Source organism: Tauraco erythrolophus, chromosome 18 (assembly GCF_009769465.1).
Source record: "Tauraco erythrolophus isolate bTauEry1 chromosome 18, bTauEry1.pri, whole genome shotgun sequence".
NCBI classification, from domain to species: domain Eukaryota; kingdom Metazoa; phylum Chordata; class Aves; order Musophagiformes; family Musophagidae; genus Tauraco; species Tauraco erythrolophus.
Window position 1 is genome coordinate 15,980,373 of NC_141482.1, and position 26,195 is coordinate 16,006,567.

Genomic DNA, 26,195 nt, shown 5'->3' on the forward strand with positions numbered 1-26,195 from the left:
TAAGATTTAGTTTTGTTTGCCAAGCTGGAAATACAGTTCAAGAAAATGTATTTTTGAGAGAGACCAGAGATAGATTGTTTGTGCAGGAATGTCAGTATTATTATTATTTGGTTGTTATTGGCAGGTTTTCCCCCTACAAGTGCCGAGCCTGCACCGCGACAGGCCCGCGGCATCCCAGCCCTGCACTGGGGAGGTTTTGGTTCTGGGTGCTTGGCTTGATCTGCAATTAAAGGAAACATTTCATTCTCCACACGTGGCCCCAGCTCAAGGTTGGGAGGCTGAGCATCCCTGAAGCTGTGCAAGAGCATGGCAGGGGGGTGGCACTCCGCCTCTCCGCACACCACAGGGGTCTCAGTCCAGGGAGGACCCCGCTGCTACTGGATAATCTGGTTTGTCTCTTGCTCCCAATCCCAGCATTTTTAAACACCTTGTAAGCAAATCTTTGCTTCCTGGACACCTCTTTATCCAGTGGTGTTCCCTTCACTGGCTCTCCTTGGTGTTATCCCAGAAACTGGCACAGTAAGATGCCCTGAGACGTGGTACCTGTCCCTCGGTTCGAGGGGCTCCTTCTGCTCGGGACTCTCTACCTAATTCAGGATTGTCAGCAAACTGCCCGAGCTCAGCTCCCCTCCTTCCAGTAACCCCAGAGAGGCCACAGCAGCCGGTAATTAGCTGGCTCCCGTTCGCAGCCCACGAGCCAGAGCACCCTGGCCAGCTTCGGGTTTCGATCCTGAAGCTTTTTTTTTAAGCATTACTGCCAGGACACTGTTCCCTCCCAAGCCTGGCTTGGATAATCCCATTCGCCACAAGACTCGTGAGGCTTAAACGAGTTGTCAGCATCTTTGAATCTTTTCCTTCTTGGGAGACTTGGCTGTACCCCGTAAAGTGAAAGCCCCAAGCGAAGGATCCTGTTGGGAACTCTGCCTCCTGTTGGGAACAGCCCTCAAAGGGGCTGTGAGCACATTTTCCATTGCTTTCATGTGGCTGCTTACTCCTCTCTGAATATCTCCAAGGTCTCTGTTGAATGTCTGTAGTCTCAGCATGCTGAAAAGCCAGTGGAAATACTTGTTTTTCGCTCTGGAATAGGAGAATAATGCCGTAAGAGATGGGACTGCAAATGCTCTTGCACAGCTGCAGTGCAGAGTGCTGCTCCTGAGGCCTTACTGGGGTCCCTCAAATGCTGCATCCCCCCAGTTAAACACGAGGAAAGAGAAGAGGGATTTCAAGTCTCCAGCTGAAAGCTGTTGTGAGGACAGACAGAATTTCCCCACCAGGTTCTAGTTACCTCCCAGAAGGAGCCTGATCCTGCAGGTGCCCATCACCGGGTCGTCTGCAGACATGGCACCTGAGGCTTGCCTTGCTATAGCTCCTCGTCTCACCCCTTCCAAGCACGAGCTCCTTCAAGCCTCATCCGTTTCTAGAGCCAAGTGCTACCAGCTCCCACCGATATCTGTGATCTCTACATCGTCCAGGTCCAAGCCTCCAGAAAATTTCCTGCATTTGCAGCATTTCCCCTCCTCCCGAGCCTCTCCAGTGAGTCCCTCTGAAAATTCAGGCTGCCTTTCAGCCACGAAGCCAAGAGCAGAGCATACACAAGCAGGAAAGTGCCTGGGATTCCCTTTTAACACTCCCACTGGCTTCCCTCCACTTCCCTTATTGATGGCTTCTCCCTGTACCAAGATTAACCGTTCCAGGTTCCCCATGTGATGGCCATGGGGAGCCTTCCGGAAGGGAGCAGACCCTCCCTGCGACTGCCCTGACCTTCCCTGCTCCCAGCCAGGGGCTGAGGGAGCTCTTGGCTACAAGGGTCTCCTTCCACAGAGGGATGGAGTGCTAGGAGATGCTAACCTCACCAGGGCCTAACACACCTTTCTCCCTCCTCTGCTCCCCCAAATCAACAGCTTGGGTCTTTGTTTTGTGGCTGGTGTCACCCTGCTTTCAGCCTCACATTCCCATCTTTGCAGCAGCCTCTGCTGTTGGCATTAAAAGGCCTGGCATGACAAGACGTGCATCACTGCGAGATCAAATGAACGCTGCCAAGATGGAAAGCAGCATCCCACGGTGCCCCAAAAAAGCTGCATTCCATCAACAGGTCTTCTCAGCCAGGTGAGGAAGACCAGTACTGCCCACCCAGCCACCCCAGGACTTGGCCCAGTGTTTTAGGTCACTAAATACTCATGAGTTGACTAGGAACGAGCCTTCATGCACTGAGGATGTACCTACAAGTGGCTTCTCACTTTCCAGTGGTCCAAGCAGCGTTCAGTCCTCATCCATCTGGCCACTGACCATCTGCCAAGCTCCCCTGCCGCAAAAGCAAAGTACCACACACACAGAGTTCAAGTAAAAGTCGGAAACTGACAAAAAAATGTTTAATATTAGTTTCGAAGAAAAAGTGACCGTACTTAGATGAGAAAATAAACGACTAACGTGTGTTTAGTGAGCTCTCCTGCCAACCTGCCAGCCCACAGCTGTGGCTCTCCACGGGGGCCCACGCGGAGAGGCAGGGCCTCCCCGCGGCTGCTCGCCGCGCGTGACAATGCAAACTCACTCGGGACACAAAACACAATGGCCGTGGGAGCCGGCGGATGGAGGCTGCGCTCGGGTCTGCGTTTGGCTGCCGCTCGTGGGCCATGGCACATATCAGCAGAACTGCAAGAGAAGGGAGTTTAAACCCCGATTAGAAAAACCTCACTGCCAAGAGGAGCTGCGGGTCATGCACGTGCTGCCTAGAAGAAGGTAAGGATCCAGTGGTGGTCTCGTTTCTGAAGCTGGCAAGGGCTTGGGGGTTCTGCAGAGGCAGGGGCTAAACCGAGCTCCCGTTTGCATCTCTCGGCTGTGGCTCTTTGGCACGTGGTAACGGTGCCCTTTCTGCTCACTGTTGACTGGAAGATTTCTGCTCACCCCCGAGCTCTGCGCCCGGTACAAAAGAACGGCTTTAAAATCCCAAATGTCATCGCCACCATCTCTCAGGGGGCAGAGGGAACATGGTAAGCACTGTGAAGTTGGTCATGGCAGAAGAGGGGGTGTGAGGAGGGAAGCAGGGAATGCGAAAGTGAGACTCGACCCCAGCTGGTCTGCAGAGATGGGATGAACCCAGGAGCTCTTGCCTCTGTGCTGGGAGGAAAGATCACTTGCTAGAGCCATTCACCGTTTGGCAAGCACCTCTGAGGGCAGCAGCTAGGCATCTGCAGCATCGTGGGTGCAGCCACCCTAACACCCCTCAGTGCCAGTAATATCCTTGGTGCGCTACCTTCCAGCGATTCCCACACTCGTTGCACACGACGAAGGTGGTCATGGGCTCATCGGAGCTGCGGGTCTGCACCTGGGGGAGGACAGGAGGGAAATGAGAGCCAAGCACGGCACACGGCCCCGCAGCGGGGTCACGGGGAGCTCCTTGTCCCTCTGGCCACCAGGATTCGTGCTGGGATCACATTGTTGGAAATCAACGAAAGCAAGGCTTGGGAGGGCAAATGGAGCTTCCCTGTAAAATGAGCGTGGTTATTGTTTTACATGCATATACAGCTCTACACACATCCCATGACCCCTCTCTAGCGTGACACCACCCGGAGCGACGTGTTTTGGGGCAGCAGGTATCCTTCCTCACCCCTCTCTGCTGCCCACTCCTTGCAGGAGGCTCCGGAGGTGGACATACCCACAACCAGACCCTCCCCATACTGTCCCCCAGGACAGGATGCAGCCAGAATCCAGACCACAAACCCCTCAGCCCATCAAGCACGTGCTCCACAGCGACACATAAAAAAGCACTCAAGCCGTTCCCTTTTACAGACCAGTCCTACGTCCCGGCCTCACAGGAACACGCTCTGGGTTACCAGGTTCTGCACAGTTCCAGTCTGGTTTGTATTTAAGCCATTAAGGCACTTTGATATTTAACCCAGATGTGACTGCTGCCTCTGACTGGCTCTTGCCAGAAATACATTCTTTGCTAAAAAAATCAGATTTTCGTGGCATTTGAATATCGCAAGGCAGATCTACGCTGGAAATACTGGCACTCCCTGCACAAGTCAGACAGCAGAACTATGTCAAGGGGCAATTACAGTGATCTGCATGTGTAATTATCCAACATGCAAGAGTCAGATATTTGCATGATGCAGATTAAGCATGTTTTGCAAGCATGCTGGCATAGCTAGATTCTGTAATTCTCGACATTACTGCCTGGCTTCAAACGCTCTCATAAATGCCAGTCCATCTACTTGGCACTTACAACATCTCAGTCACCAAACAGCAGTTTCACTGGAAAACTAATAAAAAGAGAGAAAACCTTCTGGTATTTTTATTTGGAAGACACTGCCATCACCTGCCCCAATTCCAGGCAGTCGGACTCCAGTCCACTACAGGTGGAGATGGAGTCCCACGTGCCACCGAGGCGAGACACAGCGCAGGCAGTGCTTCCAGCTGACTCACTGGGCGCGCTGCGAGCCGGAGGGAAACCCCCAGCCCGCTGCCTGCCTCTCCTCTGCGCCCGCACGCCACGTCCAAGTGCACGAAGGAGTCTCACTCGGCACCGGCATGCGGGGTTGCTGGTGCATCTTTGGGTATCTGCACATTCTGAAACACTGACTCACAGCAAAGGCACGTTTATCTCCAGATGCCTGGTGCAAACGTGGGAACCAAAAAGCACTGGTAATGCACAAGCTGCACAGCAGCTGTCCGTGGAGGAGAAAAATCCCTTTTGCCTGCTCACATCGCTGCTCCGTTTATTTCTTATGTTTCACCTGTTTCATGCTGTATGATTTTAAATAAGTTGAGATTTGTCCAGCCACAGCTTATCTACATTCTTAATTTGCACTTTTTAATATCATCAACATGCCTGCCTCGCTTTCTGCAGTCTCTCTCCTCTACGCTACCCACTCCTTTGTCTGAATCTCCACATTCCCAGCACCTGCTTTCCATGTGCAGCTCTCCTGAGCTGCAGCACTGTTGGATTTTGGAAGCTTCCTTGGTGCTGCACCAAGCCTGCTCTTGTACAAACGAGCCAAAAAAAGTTACACAAACCCCAAGGAAAGACGTGTGTAAAATCATTGCACAGAAGCAGCACATTTTAGAGAGCCTCGAGCATACAAAAAGGTTCTCCCCATCAGTGGCAAAATTTGTGCCGTGCTGCAGGGCCTGTCACGGAGCAGCAAGAGCTCATGACAGTGACAGATCATGTCCTGTGCAGAGGCCAACAGTGTGGAAGCTGTAGGAGCAGGAAGACTAACCTGGGTGTAGGTGCAGTTCTTCTTCTTGCACTTCCCACAGGTGAAGAGGTCAGTCTGCGTCCCTCCTGTCTTGGCCATCTGATGTTCCCGGATTGCTTCTTTCGTCATGGCTTTCCTGATCTCTTTCAGCTCATTACTGGCCATTTCCTTTTTTTTAAAAAAAAAAGCAATAAAATCACATCTGTCCAGTTTTACCACCACACCCACTACAGTGGAAAGAGTCAACAGGACAGAGTGGCCTACCAGATGGGTATGAAGACAGAAAGCCTTTCATTGCTGGCTTCTGGTTCATACCTAGACCCCCATGATGATCCAAAGGCCCAACAGACAACTCTCCACATTGCAAACCCCACTGTTAGCTCGCTCCCCACGCCCTCTGGCAGCAGCAGCTGAGAAACCTGCAACCCTGGCAGCAGAGCAGCCCCTTGCTGCAAGGTAAACCACAGGACACGTCCCCTGTAAGCAGCAAACTCCACTCCTCAGGCTTCCTCACCTCCGAGGTCATCACCGCGATCTGCTCGGGGGTAATGGCCCCACACAGCACGTTCTTTTTCAGCTCAGGATTTTTAGAGTCCTTCAGATTCGAGATGCGGCTCCTCACTCGGTTTTTGTATTTCATGTCGGTGTTCTTGACGTCTTGGTATATGCGTACACGGCAGTCAAGGAGTCTGCAACCAACCCAGAGGACTCCGAGTGCTTTTTACACCACTCGTGAACAGCAGGGACTGTTACCCACTGCCGGGACACAGATGAGGGTGCTGGGACCCAACAGCAGTGTCTGCTCTGGGAGGTTAATGCTGGATTTGAGAGAAGGCTTACACAATCCCAGAGTTCAGGGGCTTTCAGTTCTGGCTCTTTCACTGTGCTGAAAATAGTCTTTATTCCCAGTTATGCTCAGGTTCTTCAACCTGCTCTCGCAGCAAGGTAGTCTCAGCTGCAACCCCTGCCCCACAGCCTCCAAACCAAGAAAACTCCATCTTTCTCCCATTGCTTTTGTCTATTTCAGCACACTCTCCTCAACAGGGAGGCACAGGGAAGTTGTGTGTATTTGGAAGCAGAGCTAAGAGCAGGAAACAGCATTTTGATGGGATTACAGTCCATTATGGTGCAAACAGGAAGGAAATAACCGCCATCGGACCAGCAAGGGGTCTGCCCTGAGCTCCCAACACCACACTGGTGGTTTGTTGGTGAACCAGGGCTCAGCCAAGCAGAGCTGCAACCAGATCCAGAGCCCTGACAAGCAGAGTTGCAGCAGAACATTCATGCAAAGAAAGACTGTCCTTTTTTTCCCTCCAAGCACATTAATTTCATGGCCTGGGGACCCGCAGGCCCTTGAAGAAGCCCTGTACAGGAAGGATATATTCTTCAATCTGGGCTGCTATGTGCTCACAGTCGGCGCCAATGGCAATATAGTCGTCTGTAAGACACGAGAAACATGAGGTCAGTGACTCCCAAACCAGGCAAAGGGTCCCAGGCTCAGTATTTCTGATACACAAACCTAGATAGTTTGCTATTTTGATTTATCTGCTCCTTCCATCAAATGGCATCTTGGCTAGCTCTAGCTTCCCTTTCTTTAACCCTTTTGAAGAGGGCAGTGATGAAAACAGACCGATCCAGCCAGTTTATGCTCCCTGCCTCTCTAGGAGAGAGACTGCACTAGACGAAGCTAACAAGAGCCCGGCCCTCAAAAGACACAGTTTTCCAATATATTCTTGATATAGCTGAAAACAAATATATACAGGCAGGAATTGAGTCTCACCAGATACTGGTGTCAACAAAAAGTAGCTCTGCTCTCAGAACAACAGTCTGGCAGGGCCTGAGAGCACGCAGCATCAGCCAGGCCCTCGTTTCTCTTCTCAGGTCATGACTCTGTCTGCCCCTTCCCTCTTCCCTCACATTCTTCTTGCCAATTAAACAGCATCATTTCGAGTGCAATAACTGCTATGAGTTTGGACACTGGGTATGGTAACCAGCACCATAAAGCAGGGAAAATGGGGCAGAACAGGGCCGAGCTCAGCAAACGACTTGAGGGGACTATATCCCAGACTTCACGTGGAAAGGGTTTCTCTAAGAGTTATACAAAGTATTTAATGCAGCATATACATATAAACACACGCGTGCACATAGGAAGGCTAGAAATAAAAACTTTGGGGACTCCTCCATCTGCTGTCTACATTTCTTGGCTCCAAATTTGTAAAAGTCTGCAGTGCTTAGACCCCAATTTTCCAAAGGGATCTGCAGTTTGGCCAGAAGCACATTGCTCAGCTTGAGGTGTTTAAACTCTGACTTTCAGAGATGCTGAGCACCTGCACTTGCCTCTCATTTTAGATGGCACAGCCTGAGTGCAAGAGAGACCTATTGCACCCCACATCCGCAGAGGACCACGGTATTTAAGGGGCTCCAGTCTGCACAGGCAGGGGAGTCTAAGGGCAGACAGTGCCTGGCATAAGCACCATTGCCAACAAATTCCATGGATTGAGTTACAGCTTCATTTTGTGCCCCAAAGGTAAGCAGAGATGACAGCTTCACTTCACAGCAATCAGACAAGACTGAGACCTAGAAAGGGAAGCAAATACCCACACACTTCAAGATGAAAATTCTGGCCAGACCACCCCAGGCTGCAGAGCAGAAGACCCCACGTAGCCCCACGTTCCTAACAGCCATCACCTGGCACATTGCCATGCCTCTGGCTCAGGTCCATGCACAAGTGCCTAGAAATGTTTCGATGCCAGCCAGTTTGTCAAAGGGGTGACCAGTGGCTAGACTGAGCCGATGGCAATAATCCTTTGACAAGGCTGCTCCAGAAGAGCACATCTAAGAGTAGCTGGCGCTGACCTACATGCAGAGGTCTCCATCAGAAAGTACCAGGAGCTGTGAAGCACTTCAGGCAACGCAGGGTTGCCCCCTACCCCAGCACTTACCATCAGCCTGTAGAGCTGTTGTCAGCATTTCTCTGCATTTGTTGCGGACAGCGTCGCAGGTGACGGGCGCTGGGGGGAAGGTGGTGATTTTGGGGGTGGTCGGAGTCTTCGGAGGCTCCTGCCTTTTGGTGGAGCTAAAAGAGAAACTTCACCTGTCAGAATACCTCTGTTCAGGTCACTAAGAGCAGAGAAGGGATCAGCAGGTATGTGGCCAAGCATCCTGTTAATCATAATACAAAACCAGTCAGAGGAAAACAGTGCAAAGACTTGCCCCAAATCAGCACACAGTGCAACACAGCGACCAACACCAACGCAGGTACGAGCTCTCCTGTGGACTCTGCTGAATGCAAATGGAGGGTTTAATCCATGAAACAAACCTGCCAACCAACTTCTGTTATTCAACACATCGCAACTGCTGCACCACTGGCCATCAAGAGAAAATATTACAAAGCCATTAGATGCCATCAGTAAGTCAAATACACTCAGGACCTCCTGAGAACCCCAGTGCTCCCTCAGTCTGGTAATGCAATGCACAGATTCATGGTCCTTTATTTTCTCTTACTTCATAGGACACCAAGTCCATAAGTGCTCATAGCAGAAAGGGAGCAGAAGCCACCACTCAGGTTAATCTCAGCTGGTTCCTCATCTCACATCCTTTACTGCCAAGCTGTCAGACACAGGAAAGAGTACAGCTAGACAAAAAAGCACTTGAGCTCTCTGTAGCTGTCAAGGAGTGCAGCAGGCTGCCTTCTGGGCAGAAATCAGAGAAGTCTACGCTGGCCCCTCCAGCAAAAGGAGCTGCCATGCTAAGGAAAAGAAAGAAAATGGCTCCTTCAGCTCCAGTTTAAAAAAAAAAACAACCCAACAACAACAACAACAACAAAGCATAATACATAAGAGGATCTTTCTTTTTCCTGTAATACTGACAGGAATCTTTGATTACTCATCCCACAGAAGAGCAGCACCCCTACACAACCACACACGGCTCACGCAGGTGCCAGGCTGGCAGAGGACTAATAAAGACTGTTTCACTCACAAAAATAACTTCATTTCCACCTGCAAGGGAATGCAAACACCTGCCTGCTGTGGCTGACTCAGTCCGGGCATCTGCCAGAGGAGCCGGCTGGCAGGACCGAAGGTGAACGACCACCGCGCCGGCTGGGCTTGCACGCACCACGGCGAAGTTCTGCGTGCCAGAGAAGTAACTCCACGGAGCAGTGCAGCTGGATGGACACCCACGGTGTGGAAACATCTTGTCCATAAAGCCTTACATCTGCATGTAGAGTTAGTTAGCCCTGCAAATACCACTGGTAAAAGATTTGGGCTATTATGATTCCCAGATGATTTTGTAGAGCTGCCTTCCTTAAATCTAGGCAGCAGAACTGCCAATTTTTCAGCAGAGGTTGCTCTGACTTCGGTGTTTGGGCCACAAAATGTGCTGTATTTACAGCCAATCCTGGTGACATTAATGCAGTAAGAGGCAAAGGGCAAAGAGAAACCCTGATATTTCACCCATGGCATATCGGCAACATCACCTTGAAGATGCAAGTGGCTTGGCAACTGCTGTTAAGCTGGGTCACTACTGCCAGTTCTTTGCCATCAGAAATACATCTGTTATGAACAGGCACTTCCACTACACTGTCCTGGAAGGGATTAGTCAGCCCACAGAAAAACTGCGAGGCTGGAAACTTTCTGAATCTACTGCTGTAGAGACAGAGTCAGAGAACTTCGGGGACTTATCCTGGGAGACCTTGCTGCTGCTGCTCAGTTCAAATCCAGTCTGGCTCTGCAGTGCCTCAAAGCCTGTAGATCATCATTAGGGCTACTGGATTCCTGCAGCTCAAAACCTCGCCAGGTCCTTTTAAGAAGCACCCACCACTGCACCTTCAGCAAACTGTTGAGCTCAAACCCTAGCAGAAGATTAATTTCTTGCTCAGATGAAATAAATGCACTCTACGAGGGAGTGAGCTTTACTGTAGTTGTCTTTGACCAGTCGCTGAATAAAACCCACTTTTTTTGCCAGCTAGTTTTACTGGTCAGCACTGCAGGAGGCTATTAAGGAAGAGATTTCATAGAACGTCAGGTTGGAAGAGACCTCAAGGATCATCTGGTCCAACCTTTCTAGAGATTTGCATCCAAACAGCTCAAAACACTCAATGGAGTTTACACTGCACATATTACAAAAAAAAAAGAAACAACTTATCTTGCAAATAATCAATTAGATCTTCTCCCATCTGGGATGTACAAATCACCACCAGGTACTTCGTGCTCAGGCTATGCACAGATCACAGGCAGCACACATGGAGGTGTGTATGGCAAAGCACACACAATGCAGGAATAACTCATCCAAAAATCACAGCTGATCGTGTTGCATAAAAGTTTGGGAAAATGAGACTTCCCAAAGGACAACGGCAAAAAGCCTAGAAAACATATCTGCAATAAAAGGAAAGACTGAAGGAATTCGAGTGGCTTGCAGCAGGGAAAACTTAGAGCAGACAAGTCCTAAAATACCTTAAAAACTTGCGACAAAGATGGTAGGAAAAATCCTCCATCCTTGCTAAAGACAAAGGCATGAAGAAACAGTCTTGGCATGCCAGGTTTTGATTGAGAGCGAGTTTCAGACTGTAAATGATTTAGAAGATACTGCCAAGGGCAGCTGTGGAAATGTCTGACCCTGAGGGTTTTTAGGGTTGTCAAAGAAGAGCTTCGAGAAAGACCTGTCGGGGACAGCTTGGGCAGAGGTTGTGCTGTCCTGCGAGGCAGTGGCAGGAGAAGCTTTCCTGAGAGCTCTTCCAGCTTTAACTTTTGTCTCATTTTGCAAGCAACAGTGACTAAACAGATGTTTATTCCCTGGAGGTGGGAAAAAAGCTAGACAAGATGCATGGTTATCCCACTTCTGTTAGCTGATGAGTAAAGACACACTCGCCTACGCACATACATGTCACACATGCCCTGAGATGAGAACTGATCACTCACAAATTAGGTGAAACAGACTTTTCAGTCATTCCAAAGACTGTACAGAAAGTTATTTACTAAGCTTTAGAATCATAGAATGGTTTGGGCTGGATGTTACTTTATAATTAGAATAGTTGGGAAATAGACCTCGAACACACCTAGAAGACTTATTTCAGGAAATCCTTGTGGTTCACACTGTTCCTGTTAAACGGGAGAAAGATCTTGGAAATCTACCCAGTCAACAAAAGTTTATACATAAAAAAAGGCTACGCTGGAACAAACTGGTGGCAAAGCCACTGCCAGGGACTGCAAGCAGAACTCAGGGCAGCACTAGAAGAAAATCCCACGGAAGAGCTGAATTCAGGCCACAGATCCAAAACCTCCTAATAAAGGCAGTTTAGAGAATCCTGGAAAAGAAAAAGCTTATGCAGCCAGAGACAGAGAACCACTAGACACAGCCCATCATAACGTCCTACATTAACGGTCCAAAATACTGCAGCACAACAGAATATGCTTTGGATTCCAGTAACACAGCACACAACTTCACAGGTGCCAGCTCCACACCGCGGGCTCCGAGCCTCCAGGTCTGCAGTGCTAGCTCTCCAGTCACTACAGACAGATTTCTACATCTGTGTTCCAGAAAGCAAGACAAGTTGCAGGCCAAAAGCTATTCAAGTACTTCTCCCTGACAGAAGAGGAATGCCTGGCCGAAATCTATCAGCCTAAGTGGCTGAAATAGCTGAACACAAGCTGGTATCTCCTTGGTGTCTCAATAGCAGCCTCGTCTGAACCAGCTATCACACACAGAGCAACTAGTCTGACTCCCTTCAGCATAGCCTGTGCTTCAAGAACAAAGACTCTTCGCCGCTAATAATTTCTATTTTTTTTTGGTCAAGGCAGATCAGTGAGTTCATTTTGCAGCACTGGAGAATAAGCATTCCTGTCTCTGTAAAGGGAACCTGGCTCAGACTGACATCAGGAGCTAACCACTTCTGCTGGTGTATCCTACGCTAATCCATTTGCTTCTGTTTATCCTTCACAACCAAGGGGATGCTTTGCCATTCAGGAGATGGAGGCTGAATACATGCAGAAAGCATCAAGGAGAACAAAAAAAACCCCTGCAGTATCTGCAGCACATCCTCAAGGCACAGCATTAGCAACACAAGCCAGAAAGCTCCACTCTACATAACTGTCTGACTAGCAAGGAGACAGGGGGGTTTGCCTCTCTACCTATTTTGAGTGAAGGTGCTAAAAGTCTCAGCCTTCAAACCAGATGTCCTAGCAGGCTCAGCTAGTTTTGCTCATGAAGTGCCTACTACCACTGTACCCAGGGAATGCCTCACACTTCCTTCCCTCCGGGCTCTGCACTCCCTAAGGAGTTAAATCAGATTCTCCAAGGGTTAAATCAGAAGTTTCCCTTTTTCTTTGAACACCAATATTACTTCCTGGCTTGAGCAGTACCAGTCAAGTCAGTAATACTTGTCTTCTTCTTTCCCCATAAGGAACAGCCAACAAGTACTTCCATGCAGGCTTCTGCCCTTACCCTGGAGGGAAATCTGCCTTCCCTTACCAGTAAGGGCAGGCACAAAGGCTCTTGCCCATGGCTGACTCAGTTCCTACCCTCATGAGCCCTACCATAAGTCTTCCCTGTGTCCACACCCTGGGGAATGCAGTACCAGTCTGCACTTTAGAGGACAGGGATTATAAAGAGAAGGTATTTGCATCCCAAGGCTGGTGATACTGCTCAGACTAACTCAGCTTACAAAGCAACCCCTTCTCCACTATCAGAGAGTGCTCTTTGGCCTCCAACCTTTATCTCCTCTCAAAGGGAGGAAAGGAAACAGCAGTCAGGAAGCCCCATCCTACTGCTTTTACCCCCATATACCACTGTCACACACCAGACTGCCACTGGATGTGTCATACACACAGATCTAGACAGCCCCAGTCCCCGTGTTGCACTACATCACTACAAGACTCCATTCTGGCTGTGAAGTCTCCCCAGTACTTTCAGTGCAACGCTCAGCAAATCCTTTTTCACATTTTATGGAAGGCAGATCACTTGAATTGACTTGCATCTTTGGTTATGTAGCTCAGCATCAGCAGCCTTCTCCATCAGCAGCTCTGTGCAGAGCTGCAAGGGGTCACACCAAAGTGCCAAGCCTTGAGAGATCTGAGCAAAAAAGGAAAAGGAAAAGCAAAAGGTAGAGACACAAAAAAGTGACCAGAGGCAGGCTGCAAACATGGAAGAGCCTGTAAACCAGCAAGACTATAGCCTTCACACTCTACATCTTCTGGCAAGCTTGGGAAATTGCCTAAATGGCTTAAGGGTCAAACCTGTGAAGCACACATCCTGCTGGGATCTGAGGAGGAGAAGTCTCTCGCCCCTGGGACAAAGCTTTAAATGGCACTTGCCTCCACTCATGGGCTTGGCACGCGCAGCCACAGGCAGTGAAAACGGGATGCAACGTTCAAGGCATGGCAAGAAGCAAGCATGCAGCAGACCTGCCAGATGGGCGGACATCGGTCCAGAGTGGCAAGAGGAATTCTGCTGGGACTTGTCCAGAAGAGGACAAAGAAATGGAAGTTTTACTACAGCGATGTATGAATCAATCCCATCCATCTCTTGAGATTGCAAAGGCCAAAAATGATCTTCACTCTAAGGAGTTCGAAGTCAGAAATAAGCAAAAATACAGGCGAATGCAACACAAAAAAGAACAGAGGAATATTTTACTAATGGAAAAACCAACACATAACCAAGAGCAGAAAAGTATGAAATAAAATGTGAATAAAATCAAAAAACTCACTTTGTTTTGTACATGTATATTTCTCCATTACAGTTTATTAAAAACACCACACAGATCATCTCTGAAGAAGTCTACACTTCTGCTGTTTCTGATCAGGAATTTACTACACAAAATCTGCAACTCACAACACTGAAAAAATAAAAATTAATGTAAGGTGCCTTAATTCAAACTCTGCAACAGTATCCTCTTTGGTTAAAGGGAAGCATTACCTGTGGTCTCTTGAGTTACCAGTCTCCTTCGAGGAAGATGTTGGCAAAGACAGGCTCCTCTTTTTCTCCTCGCTTTTTTCCTCAGAAGCATCTGTATTCCAAAGAAGAGAAATGGATGCTCGAGGGTTCAGAACTGGTCTTTATGCTGCAACCCTGCACACACTAATCAACGTCTTTACACTAGACAGCGTTGGCCGAAGGCAAGTTATTATTCTCCAAAAATAATCCAGAGAAAGGATGCCCTTAAGGTCTTCTACGCTTTCCAACAGACTTTGCCTCTAAGTAGAACTAATTCAAACAAAAGCTTTCCTCACCAAACTCACGAGCTATCACCTTCCCTTCTTCCTCACCAGACACGCCTCATCACAAAAGGTTCCTTCAGAGACACCCTGGCTGCTGAGCACAGAGCAGATCAAGTTCTCTAAAGCACCACTAAAAGCAGCATCTCCAGCCAACACCACCCGAAGGGCCAGTACAGGCCAGTCCTTCTGGGAACACAACTTCTAGTGTTTCCCCAAGTGCTGTTGAAAGCCAGTAGCACAACCCTGGTGGAGAGGACTTTCACTACACTGTAGAACAAGTCTGACCCTGAGGTAAACTGTCTCAGCCCAGCCAAAATACATCAACCCTAACGTGGAAGTGACAGTCCCAGCCAGGACAGGAAAAGTGCTTCCAAGGCTCATGTGGCCTTTCAAGAAATGGGGAGCCCTGGGGTGCAGACTAGAGCCAGCCGCACATTTCCCTTCTTCTCAAACACCACGTCACTCTTGCTCTTTTTACACACAGCTGCCCCAAAGATCTGTTTAAAAAAAAAAAAAGGAATGTTTGAATTTCACATTGGGGTACTTTGCCACACACACGGTCTTGCTAGCAGGACACGGGTAGAGCCGCCCTTGGATCCCAGCGCTGCAGATGCCTCATTCTTTTATCACAAAGGTAACTAATCTCTTCATCTGTAATTTTGACATTAGTCTGTGCTACATCAGCACTAAGATTTCCCAGACAGAATGACAAGCTACTGCTCTTCCTCACTGTCCATCACCACGAAAGCCTCCCCAGCAGGAAACAGTCCATGTGAACCGGTCTACGAGGTGTTAAACTAAGGCCCTTCTATAACCCATCGCCCAAAACGCATTCCAGCATTTCTCTTTCCAAGCCGTTGCACAAGGCCGACAGCACACGCTGTATTAATGCCTCAGAGCACACGAGTGGGGGCGGAGGGTTCAGAGTGCAGATATTGTTTCTGCAAATAACGCTGCTAATTATTACATGGACAGGTACGCGATAAGAATGGTCCTGAAGCTTCCTGTGCTCTTTCTAGGACGAGCTAAGCTAAACAGGAGCCAAATCTAGAGGAATGCATGGTCGGAGGCAAAACTTGACAGACAGAGGGTGCAGTTGTAAAGGCTGATTTATCTAGAATATTCTGTTCAGATCAATAAATAAGCTTTTATGAGACACCCAGCCTCCCACAGAAGCCAGCTCCTTCACAAGTTGAATCTGACAGGAACATGCTGATTTTCTTACCTAGAAGTTTCTTCCAAGATTTGATGAGGGATTTGGCAAGCGATATCACTTCTTCATCTGTGCTCTGCTTTCTCAGGGCGTTTACTGACATCCCGATGCGGGTGGACTGCAAGCGAACATCCAAATGAATCATTCAAAACCAGATTTGTTATTTGTTACTAACCGAAATCAGAAATAAGCATGACGAAGTCAAAGCAATGACCAGGAAATGAAGTACCCAAGGATGTGCAGAATGATTTTCTCCTTACAACTTCGGAAGAGTGAGATGACACTCTCCAGTTTACTCAAACAGATCACAAGCCAGACATCCAATCACCCACAAATACCTTCTCCGCACATCTGTGAGTGACATTCAAGCTCAGAGTTAAAAAATCTAAGATGCACATCTTAATCTCCAAATTGTAACTCTGTTCACATCTCCCCAGTGTCCTGAATGTCACCATTACAAAGACTTAACGAACTTCTCTCACCACTGTCCTTGGTGTGGTCTTTCCTCTTTTTGAAGCCTAAGAAAGGATTTGAGCAGTTTCCCACCTTTGCCTCATCAGCTGTGCACAAGTTTTAGGCAGCCATGGTGGCCCAGAGCTATTTCATCACCAGTCCAAAACCCAAGTTCAGTACTACTTTCTGGATTTATTGTTTATTTTGATGTTTTGAGTGAAGCAAGAAGTGAGAGCAAACCTATTAAATTTATTTAGATAACGTTTTGAAGTCATCCAGATGCAGACTTCAGCTCTTTACCCTAACTGTGCAACTCACCTGCAATAAGTCCAAAGTCATAGGCATATTTTTCAGTTCTTTCAGTAAATCCATTGCACCATCCTGGAGAGGAAAAGAGAAACAGAATGAGCACCTCAGCTTTTAGTAAGGAAATGCAACAGCTTGGGAATAAATTCAGAAAGTTGAATTCAAAGGGAAAAACACCAACGAGCCTTCCCTAAAGCATCTGCAAGGTTACTGCCGGGATTGCTGCTCCGGACAGACAATAGATCCTGCAATCTGGAGGTGCCTGAGTTATGGGAATGGGCTAAACAGAAGAGCACTGGAGCACTACAGATCTTTGCTGGTATATGGTACAACTGCAGCATTAGCTTATTATCCTTACCTGGCAAGCTGAACATTTTTAACACCTGAAAATTACACTCTGAATCACAACTGTCCCCTCAACACACCACTTGGCTTGCAGGAGTAACCCTACTACCAGACTCATTATTTTGGGGGCCTTGATTAATGACATTAGCTCAAAAGAACAATTCAGCATAGTTACAAGAACTTAAAGCTCAGAATTACTGTCCAGAGCCAGTATCCTCTTTCTACAGCACAAAACTTACTGTAGCTGTTTCCTAGTTTTCAGATTATTACTCCACTCCGCTCAGGACAAGAAGTGACACCAGGGGCAAAGCCATCAAGCAGGAAGCTGAAGAGCTAATCACTTGAAACTCATTATATGAAGTTTCCTTGCATCAGCTCTGCATTCCAGAACCCAGATCCAGAAAAAAGTCTGACTAGGCAACCTGCAGATACCTAAAACTGGTAGTCACTCAGAGAAACGGCAGGGACAGAGGCACTAGTCCCTCTGCAGCATCACTCAGCAGCTCACAGCTTAGAGCATGTCTGTCTCCATTCAGCGGGCTCTTTCCTCCCGTTCCCCTTCCATCAAACAAGGCCTTCCAGTGTTCACATTTAAGAGCCAGTTTAAAACACCAACCACTCCAAGCTCATCAGCAGCACAAGCCCTACAGAGCCCGTCCTCGGATCCTGCCCTCCCTACGCAGAAGGGCCCTTTCCCGTTCACCGCAGGAAGCAATCCAGCTGCCAGTGCCACCCTACAGAACAGACGCCAAGAAAGCCAAACCAAAGCAGAGTCAAAGCTTTCAGCGTGCACACAAGCGACTCACACCAGCATAAACCACACGTTACCGTACCAAATACGAGCGGCTTCCCACTCAGGCAGTTTCACACCTTCCCGTTCCTCCAACGGCCAAACGGACTCCGTTAAATCCAGCCCTTAACATACAAAATGATTGGGAGACTCCTGTCTCTGTTAGCAGAAATGAAGCCACTTGGCACAACGGCAGCAAATGGGGATCCACGCAAAAAACTAGAGCAACAAACAGGTATTCCAGGCAACCGTCCTGCAGGAAGAGTTCGCAAATTAGCCAACATGCAACAAACACACCGTGGTTCAGTACCACGTAAAATGCCAACCAAGAGGAAACATTGCGTACCGCTCGTTTAAGAAGCTGTCTCTTTCTCACTGAGGCTCGGAAGCAAATCCTGCAAGGTTGCTCCTTTCCTATTTCAACAATGGTGCTGAAAATCTGCCATCATCGGGAACAGACATCACAGGCTGCGGTTTAGCCCCAACACTCTTCCCTGGGTTGTTACAACAGCTGCACAAGTGCCAGCGCTCACCCCATCCGCGGCTGGCAGGGTCGGTCCAGCATCCCAAAGTTCACATGACGACAGCACCCAGCATCCCACCACCCCCCTAACCCCTTCTCCTCCTCACCCACCGCCTCCCACTCCCCACAGCCCTCCCTGGCCCCAAAAGCCCTCTCCCCCACCCCAAACGCAGAAGTACAGCCCACCTCCGTCACAAACCCTGGTCACCCAGCTTGCTGCCTTGGCACTTGCATGATGCTGTTTGTACTCGTGCGAGCACCGACTGATGTATCCCACAAGGAGGGGAAATGCTCGCTGCTGTCCCCCCAGACAGTCACACCAGTCTGCGAGCCCCCCAGTGCACAGAGGGCAGCCAGGCCAGTCCTCCCCACCCCAAGCGGAGAGCAGAAGTGGTGCTTGCATGGGATGGGGATGCAAGAAATTAATACAGAAGCGTTCGGGTTTTCTCTGAGGGAAAAACAGAGCCCCAGGCCAGTGGTTGGGGGGACCCCCGTCTTCCCAAGGGCTCCCAACCGGGCAGGGGAGAAGGGCTGAGGATGCTCCCCGGGAGGCGAACACCGCAGCAGGCAGCACAGGGTGACCCCAGGGTGCTGAGCTGCGGGGCAGGGGGTGCAGGAGGCCCGGGGTGGGGGGCACGGGGTGGGAAGGAGGGGTTCCCACAGCACAGCGGGGAGCGCGGAGCAGCGCCCATCTCGATGGGGGGGCAGGCTTCTGCTCCACCATGATAACGACTGCACGGAGAGGGAGGTCCCCAAAATGGGGGCCGGGGAAGGGGGAGGCCCCCTCAGCTGGCAGCCGGGGCATCCGTCTCCGCGGGGCCGCCGTCCTTTCTGCCGTGCTGTAGGACCCCCCCGCGCTCCCCCGGTGCCAGAAACCGAGGGACGGGGAGGCCTCGCACCCCAACCGCGCTGCGGGGGCCCGGGCCGCCGCCACTCACCGCGCTCTTCTTGGCCACCATCTTGTCCAGCCGCCTGGCGATACGCACGATCTCCTCCTCCCAGCCCATTGCGCCGCTCCCCGCGGCGGCCGGTCCCGGGGGCCGGTCGGGGAGGTGGGGGCTGGCGGCGGCTGCCCGGTGCCCACCGCAGCCGCCGGTCGCGCAGTCCGGGCGGGCGGCGCGCGGGGCACGACGGGACTCGTAGTCCTCCAGGCGCCCGCCCGCCTCTTCCCGGCGCGCGGCCCCGCGGCGGGACTACAGCTCCCGGCGTGCCCCGCGCGCGCCGCCCGCCCCGCCGCGGGGCACTGTGGGACATGTAGTCCGCCCCCCTCCTGAGGAGCCGCAGCCGCCGCCCTGACGGCGCGGTGAGGGAGCTCTGTGGTCGGGAGCTCTCGTGCTCTCCCCCCGCCCCGGTGCCGTTGCAGGGTCTCTCCGACCCACCGAGCATCGCCCGTGGCTGCGATCCCGCGGCGGGTTAACCCCGCGGCCCTGGCTAAACCGAGACGCGGGGCCGCGCAGCCGGGCCCGTGCGGCCTCAGGGAGTCGGGAGGGGTTAACAGGAGAGCGGCGAGGGGCCGGAGGGGCCGCGGGTGCCCGGGCCGGAGCGCGGAGCCCCCCTGTAGGTGGCACTCGTACACTGTGCGAGGGCGGCGCGTCCCCCGGGAGCTGCGCAATGGCCGCTCCCGAATGTGGCTGCTCCCTCCAGCTGGTTCCTGGCAGCGGGAGAACTGCGATGCCTCTTCCTGCACAGCCGGCCTCGCAGCCCTCGCCAAGCGCGGGTGTTTCGGAGAGGGCCCTGACTGTGCTGGTAAAGAGCGGCCATGTCCTGCCCCGGCAGGGCCACAGCTCGAGCGAGAGCGTGGAGATGTGCCATGCGTGGCCTCCGGCTGCAGAATTCCATGTTGGGAACCAGGGCTCCCAGAGCTCAGCTCCAACCCTGCTGTGTCTCGTGGCAACTGGGTTGCTGAGGGCAGAGTTTAGTGTTACCAGCACACAGAGGTGGGGAGTGTCGAACGGATCGGTGCTAACCCTCTCCTAGGTGGCTGTCTCCCAAACTGCCTGTTAGGTACCCAAAGCTGCCAGCTTGCTGCTCTTTGCGGCAGGTCACACGGAGTCGGACAGATCTCCGGGATCCCCTGGAGCAAGAGCTGCTCCCCAGATGTGCGAGACACGTTTCGATTCATCCCCGAACCAACAGAGGTGGCCCCAGACCAAACGTGAGCTCCAGACCCTCCTGGGCATGACACTTGGAGCTACCTTGAAGCCTCTTGGCTTGGCCCCATGTTTGTGAACACAAGTTCCCTCCAACCCGCCGTCTGGAGCCTCTGCAGCATCTGGAAAGCCTCCATCCCTTGGCAGGGTCTGGCCGTGGAGCAAGGGGGTGCCATTTTGGAGAGGCCCACCTCTGCGAGGGAGCAGGAAGCAAGTCCCAACAAGGAGACCTTCTGGAGCTCCTTGGAAGCGGGCAGCTGCCTGTCCCGCGTGTGGGGTCGGGTCACGCCGGTCCTTGGCGTCAGAGGCGCGCTCGAGCGGCACTGCTGCCGCTGTGAATGTGGTTTGCAGCACTGCGACGCGAAGATGGTTCCTGACCACAAGTATGGCCGGGGACGTGTCTTGAATTCCAGAGCACGCAGTCACTGATGCCGAGCGCCGTCACCCCGTCGCTCCCTGCCTCCGAGCGAGAAACGTGTCACCCCGCCAACGCCAGCCTCCCGCCGCGGCGGACCGTCCTTGCCCAGGCCCCGCCACTGCCTGGTTGGCAGCGAGTCCCCGAGGAACATAACGGCATGAAATCCTCACGCCTGCAGCCCTGTCCGCTGCCTGCTGGGTGGCAGAGGAGAATGCCCCCTGCCCCTGGACGCCCACGGGCCCAGGCCAGCTCTGCAGCCTAACCCTGCCAGCCTGCGGCTCCGCTCTTCCCAAGGGTTAACAGGAGAGGCGTTTGCAGAGCGGGGAGGGTTCCTGGCTGACCTTGGCTGGGAAGCAGTGGTGGCGTCTCTCAGCCCAGCCCCCCCGAGCATGGAGCCGGTGGCCGGAGCGCTCCCCAAGCCTGGGTGGAGGTAGATCCAGAGGAAACTCCACCTCCGCGGGAGCCAACCTGCTATTGCAGGAATTCCCAGAGAAATTCCCGCTTGGGCTGATCTGTCAACGGATCCATGAACTTTCTTTTACCTCTTGTGAAAGCAGCTACTTGAATGTGCTAAAAACAGAGCAGGGGCGAGTCTGTCGCTGGAGCTGGGCTCGGGGGAGAGGTTGGGAGGGGGCTGTAGCTGCCCCCCACACACCGAGAGGCACCGCGGAAGTCTGCATCCATGGTGCCTTTGGCAGCTCCCCTCGGCAGGCAGAGCTGCTGGAGCCAGGGGAAGAGTTTGCTGCAAAATAAAAACCTGGTTTTCCCACTGGACTAAAGTGACTCTCAGCTGATTTGAACCTCGCAGATGGGCTGGATCGAGTCAGAAGAGCTTTCCTAGTTTCCAGTATCCCCAGTAGATTGAAGTCATAGAATCATAGAATCCTAGTTTGGGTTGGAAGGGATCTCAAAGATCACCTAGTTCCAACCCCCCTGCCATGGGCAGGGACACCCTCCACTACACCACATTGCCCAAAGCCCCATCCAACCTGGCCTTGAACACTTCCAGGGATGGGGCATCTACAACTTCTCTGGGCAACCTGTGCCAGTGCCTCACCACCCTCTGAGTGAAAAATTTCTTCCTTATATCCGATCTAAACCTCCCCTCTTTCAGTTTAAAGCCATTGCCCCTTGTCCTGTCACTACACGCCCTTGTCCAAAGTCCCTCTCCAGCTTTCCTGTAGCCTCTTTAAGTACTGGAAGGCTGCTATAAGATCACCCCAGAGCCTTCTCTTCTCCAGGCTGAACAGCCCCAACTCTCTCAGCCTGTCTCCAGAGCAGAGGTGCTTCAGCCCTCAGATCATCTTTGTGGCCTCCTCTGGACCCACTCCAGCAGTTCCATGTCCTTCTGCTGTTGGAGACCCGAGAGCTGAACGCAGTACCACAGGGGAGGTCTCACGAGAGCAGAGTAGAGGGGCAGAGAGCACCATCATTTGTTTGGAGATCAGCCACCAAACCCCCTACTTTCTCTTGCTCCCAACCACCAGAGGCTCCATCTGGTCCACTTTTGGAGAAGACAGAGACAAGAGGCCCTCCTGGGCCCAGCCTTGCCCACCTACTCACCACAAGACCCCCGGGGAAGCTCTGTCCTGAGACACCCCCTAACTTCAGGTGTGCCCAGATCTCCAGGATGTCAGCCTTGGGATCACGGCTCGTAGGGACAGGAGGGTTGGCTGTCCCTGGGCCATCACGCTGCGCTCCGAGCTGGTAGCGAGAGACCCCATCCAGGGAGCAACAGACAGCAAGCAGCTGGTAGACCCCAAGCCCTCCTCCAGCACCATGAACGCCAGCCAGGAGATGGGAGCAGCTGACATAGGCTCTGCCAGAGCAGCGCTGATTTTGGGGAGGGCTTTTGACGTCTCTCCGCTCCTTTTCGCCCTCGTGAGCCGGCCTTGGCAGTGGCGAAGGGCTCTGGGCTCTGCTGGGTGGTTCGCTTTTGGCTCTCAGCCGTCTCCACCTGGCAAGGCAGCAGCAGCGGCGAGGCTCCTGCTGCCTGCACGCGTTGCTGGCGAGGATGCCCGCAGCAGCCACCCTCTTGCACTGATGGTCAAGCCTTTCCCAGCACTGACCTTCCTGGGAACGCTTATTCTGCTGTCCCTCCCTGAGTGCAGGGCAGCTCAAATGTGGGAGAGGAGGAGGAGAGAGACAGGAGAACCAATCCCCTAGACGTGAGCTTGTGCCCAGCCCCAGAACAGAAGCAGGGATCCTGCCTTTTGTCCCCTTCCTTGCTGCAACTGTCTGATGTTCTTAGTGTCCTAGCCCTGGCATTAGGGACGTCAGACCCTAGAGGCCAAAATGCTCCATCCAATCACTTAAGAAACCTGAAGAATTTGGCCTGAATGGTGACTCATGTTTCTGTCTTGCAGACCATCCTCTTTTCTCCCCTGAGGAGCCAAAGGACCTTTCCAGACCTTGTCTGGTGGCACAGGTCCTCCTAATGCAGCAGAAACCGGCATGGCTCCCAGGAGATATCGCAGGCTCTGAACATGCTAGTCCGGCAGAGCAGCCCACAGAGGCTCTGTGTCCTTCACTCTCCCCAACTTCTCACTGCATCTGGCATCTGTCCCGGAGCTGCTGGTGAGCAGCCCATGCCTGGGGACACTACCATCTGGACCTCCTGGGACAAGCCCTGCACCGGGAAGGGCTGCAGGATTTGGCTGCAGCGGGCAGCAGCCGCAGAGGGGAACGTGGCCAGGACCACCCCACGTGGTAGTCCAGCCTCTGCCACCCTGCGAAACTGGGAGCGTGGAAGGGAGAACGTGGAGGAGATGACGGTTCCCCTGGGCCCTGCTCATTGCGAGCACCAGGGTGGAGTTTGGACCTCCAGCTTTGCAGATGCTCTTCGGAGACACGTTGGATGTTCCCTGAATCTCCTCCTTCTAACGATTTTAATTATACTGGCTGCTGTTCAAAAGAATAATGGCAGGGGGAGGAATAAGTGCTGAGCAGCAGCCTGTCACGCTTCGCAAGGTGTTCTCAGGGCACGCTGGGCCAGACAAGCAGCTGGCACAGAGCTGTGCCAGCCAAGTGGGTGCAGGCTGCCTTGCCACACCGGCCAGCGATGGGCTCTGGGGTCTGGGCTGCCCGCCGTGTGCGTGAGAGCATGTGCAAGCGCTCAGGTCTCCTTTCTCTCCCCCTCTCTGTCTCCTTCCATTCGCCTTCATAAAACATAGGAAGTTCAAGCCATTCATTTTGCTATTTGTGTCTCCCTCCCCACGCCCCGGTTCCCTCCCTTGCCCCCTGCAGCCTCTCGGCTCGCTGCTTGCCCAGCATCCTTGACCCCGAGGAGTCTGGTGTGTATGCACTTCCCTTTTGGCCCATGGAAAGCGCCACGCTGAACTGGTGCCTTGATAAGTCTGCTGTGGGAAGGCAGGGGCTCCTGGGCTCTCACACAGGGCTTTCCCATGTAGCATTTCCTATGCTGTCCCTGCTCGCCAGTGCGATCTCCAGACCGGGGCGGTGGGGAAGCTCACCGGATGGCCGTGCCCCTCCGTGGCAGCAGGTCTGTCCTCCTCGGGCTCTCATGACTTGCTCTGTGGCAAAAGCCACGAGGAAGGTGGCATCCCAAGGAGGAGGAGGATGGTTAGCTTCTCATGGACTAGCATGGCACCTCCCAGCTCACCTACAGCAAAGGGCTTCAACCCCCCCAGCCCCTTCCTCACGGTGGTTTTGCAAACAGAGCTCTGATACTGTCTCCCACAGAGTTTGGGATCGACGGGACCTATGTCCTGCCTGCAAAGGAGCAAGCACGTGGCTGGGCAGCCAAGGCTGGGACAGAGAGCTCAGAGGGGCTGGAGACAGGGAGCGACTGGCAGAGATGGAGGAAGGAGAGGCTCAGCGAGGAGGGCTGGGCAGCATGGGGGAGTCTTTTCTCAGAAATAACCCCCCCGAGCTGCCTTGCAAAGCACAAGGCCCTCTGTGTTTCCGATGGGGGCTGGGGGCCATGGTGGTCCCTCCATCACTGCCACCACGGGGGCACAAGGACGGTGCCCACGCAGAGGCTGTACTGACATACACCTCCCACTGCCCGCCAGCGAGGCAGAGGGTGAAATACGGGCAGTGGACAGGCAGCATTTCCATGGATGGAGTGAAAGCTGCACCTGCACGGCTGCAGGTTCCCCACGGTGAGGGTGCCCATGCTCGAAAAGCTATTGGAGCTCCTAGGGCTGTGTCTGGATTCATCTGAGGGTGCTACTGGGTGAACTGGGAGGATAGGGAGGAAGAGTGTGCATGGCCGAAGTCAGCAGAGCAGGCGGCTGCACCACGGCGTGCCGGAGGGCGAAGGCAGCGTGCTCCCTGCCCCATGCTAACCACATGGAGCCAGGTCACTGGGATTTTGCCGTGCCCTCTGCTCTCCAGCTCTCCCCGTGGCAACGGCACCACCAAGAAGAGCCTCCTCCCGCTTATCGCCCCATCCACTGCCCCACCGCCGAGCACCGAGCCCTGATCTCGTCTGCGTGCCGCACACTTGCAGCTCGAACAATAACCTCCTTCCCTGCCCGACACAATTCCCAGAAATGCACAGCCTCCTGCTAAAGCCTCCCTGGGGGAAAACATGCCAGCCGGCCTGTCGGCACCAGCGCGCACGTCGCTGCCAGCCGCTGGCAAACACAGCCTGCTGCGTCCCCGGCGGGGACACCTCTGCGAAAAACAAGGGTGTGCTGGGTGGGGTGGAGGGAGAGGCCGAGCTGGAGTCCTTGGAGCCATCCTTTAGCCAGCCGTGCTCAGGAAGTCCCTCTCCCTCCGGGTGTTGGCACCCAGACATCTTGCCACATCCCAGCCACCCCGTTCTCAGTCCCCGCCGCTCCGCTGCCCTCACCCTGCCCGCTCCAGATGCTCACTGGGTTCACGGGGGCTGCTCATGGGGCCAGGAGGCAAAATCGAGCCTCAGCTACCCAGACTGGGAAGGTAAAGATGGGGCTGGTGCCTCCCCTTGCCCCAGCGGACCCCTAGCCCGGAGAGGCTCTTCTGCATCTCAGGGCATCACCAAGCGCCTCACTCTGCCGGCGCTTTCCCTTGGCACGTTTGAGTAATCGCTTTTGCTGCTTCCAGATGGAATATCTGGACACTGGGCAGGCATGGCTGGATGCTCAAGGCTGGTATCTACCCTGCCCCAGCTGAGCTGGGAGTGGGAGATGGCCAGGCCAGCAGCTAGCATGGCCATCCCTTCTCCAAGGGCTTCCTTGGGGGCTCGCCAGCCTGGCTGCCCCACGTGTGTGCCATGTAGAGGAGCGCAGGGACAGCCCTGCCTGTGTGGGCAGGGGCACGGCAGCGCAGTGGTGCCAGAGCGGTGCAGGCTACAACCAATGCCCGCCGGGGTTTTCCTCCCTCCACATCCCAGAGCGATGCAGCAAACACGCCAAATCCCCGTGCGAAAGGTGCAACGTGGGCACGGTCCCGCAGCTCACACGTATGGGAGCAGCACCCGGCACAGAGCCACGGCTGGGATGCCAGCGCGGGTGCAAGGCGCGGGGTCCCCGACCCAGGAGGGCCAGCCATCCCAGTGTCCCTGACCCAGGAGTGCCAGCCTCATCGCGTCCCTCCCGCAGGGTGCATTGTTCACGAGAACGCGTGGGGAAGGCCGAGG

General features: G+C 53.0%; 1 protein-coding gene across 6 annotated transcripts; it reads right to left on the minus strand.

The window, feature by feature from the left end:
- Positions 1-2,376: 2,376 nt before the first annotated feature.
- Positions 2,377-19,071, minus strand: TCEA2 (transcription elongation factor A2). 6 transcript variants are annotated; one of them, XM_086622670.1, is made up of 11 exons: positions 18,979-19,006; positions 17,864-17,956; positions 17,561-17,770; positions 16,395-16,457; positions 15,636-15,741; positions 14,109-14,199; positions 8,141-8,274; positions 6,580-6,636; positions 5,713-5,867; positions 5,220-5,366; positions 2,656-3,322 (listed from the first exon to the last, which is right to left on the minus strand). In XM_086622670.1, the coding sequence occupies exons 4-11, from the start codon at positions 16,446-16,448 to the stop codon at positions 3,221-3,223; spliced, it is 846 nt and encodes a 281-aa protein (XP_086478796.1). In that variant the 5' UTR covers positions 16,449-16,457; positions 17,561-17,770; positions 17,864-17,956; positions 18,979-19,006; the 3' UTR covers positions 2,656-3,220. The 6 variants fall into 6 exon arrangements, with proteins under 6 accessions (XP_086478795.1, XP_086478796.1, XP_086478797.1 ...); XM_086622671.1 differs by having other exon boundaries at positions 17,864-17,931; positions 18,979-18,995; XM_086622669.1 differs by lacking the exons at positions 17,561-17,770; positions 17,864-17,956 and adding an exon at positions 2,377-2,649 and having other exon boundaries at positions 3,251-3,322; positions 18,979-19,071.
- Between the last annotated feature and the right edge of the window lie 7,124 nt (positions 19,072-26,195).

Bases quoted from the DNA above. Each gene is read 5' to 3' on its own strand.
- TCEA2 (XM_086622668.1), bottom strand. From the start codon at position 19,047: ATGGGCTGGGAGGAGGAGATCGTGCGTATCGCCAGGCGGCTGGACAAG. The intron at 16,458-18,978 runs GTGAGTGGCGGC...TTTCCTCTCCAG, and splicing joins TGGTGGCCAAGAAGAGCGCG to GATGGTGCAATGGATTTACT. The intron at 5,856-6,561 runs GCTTCTTCAAGG...GCATATACCAAG, and splicing joins ATATATCCTTCCTGTACAGG to ACGTCAAGAACACCGACATG.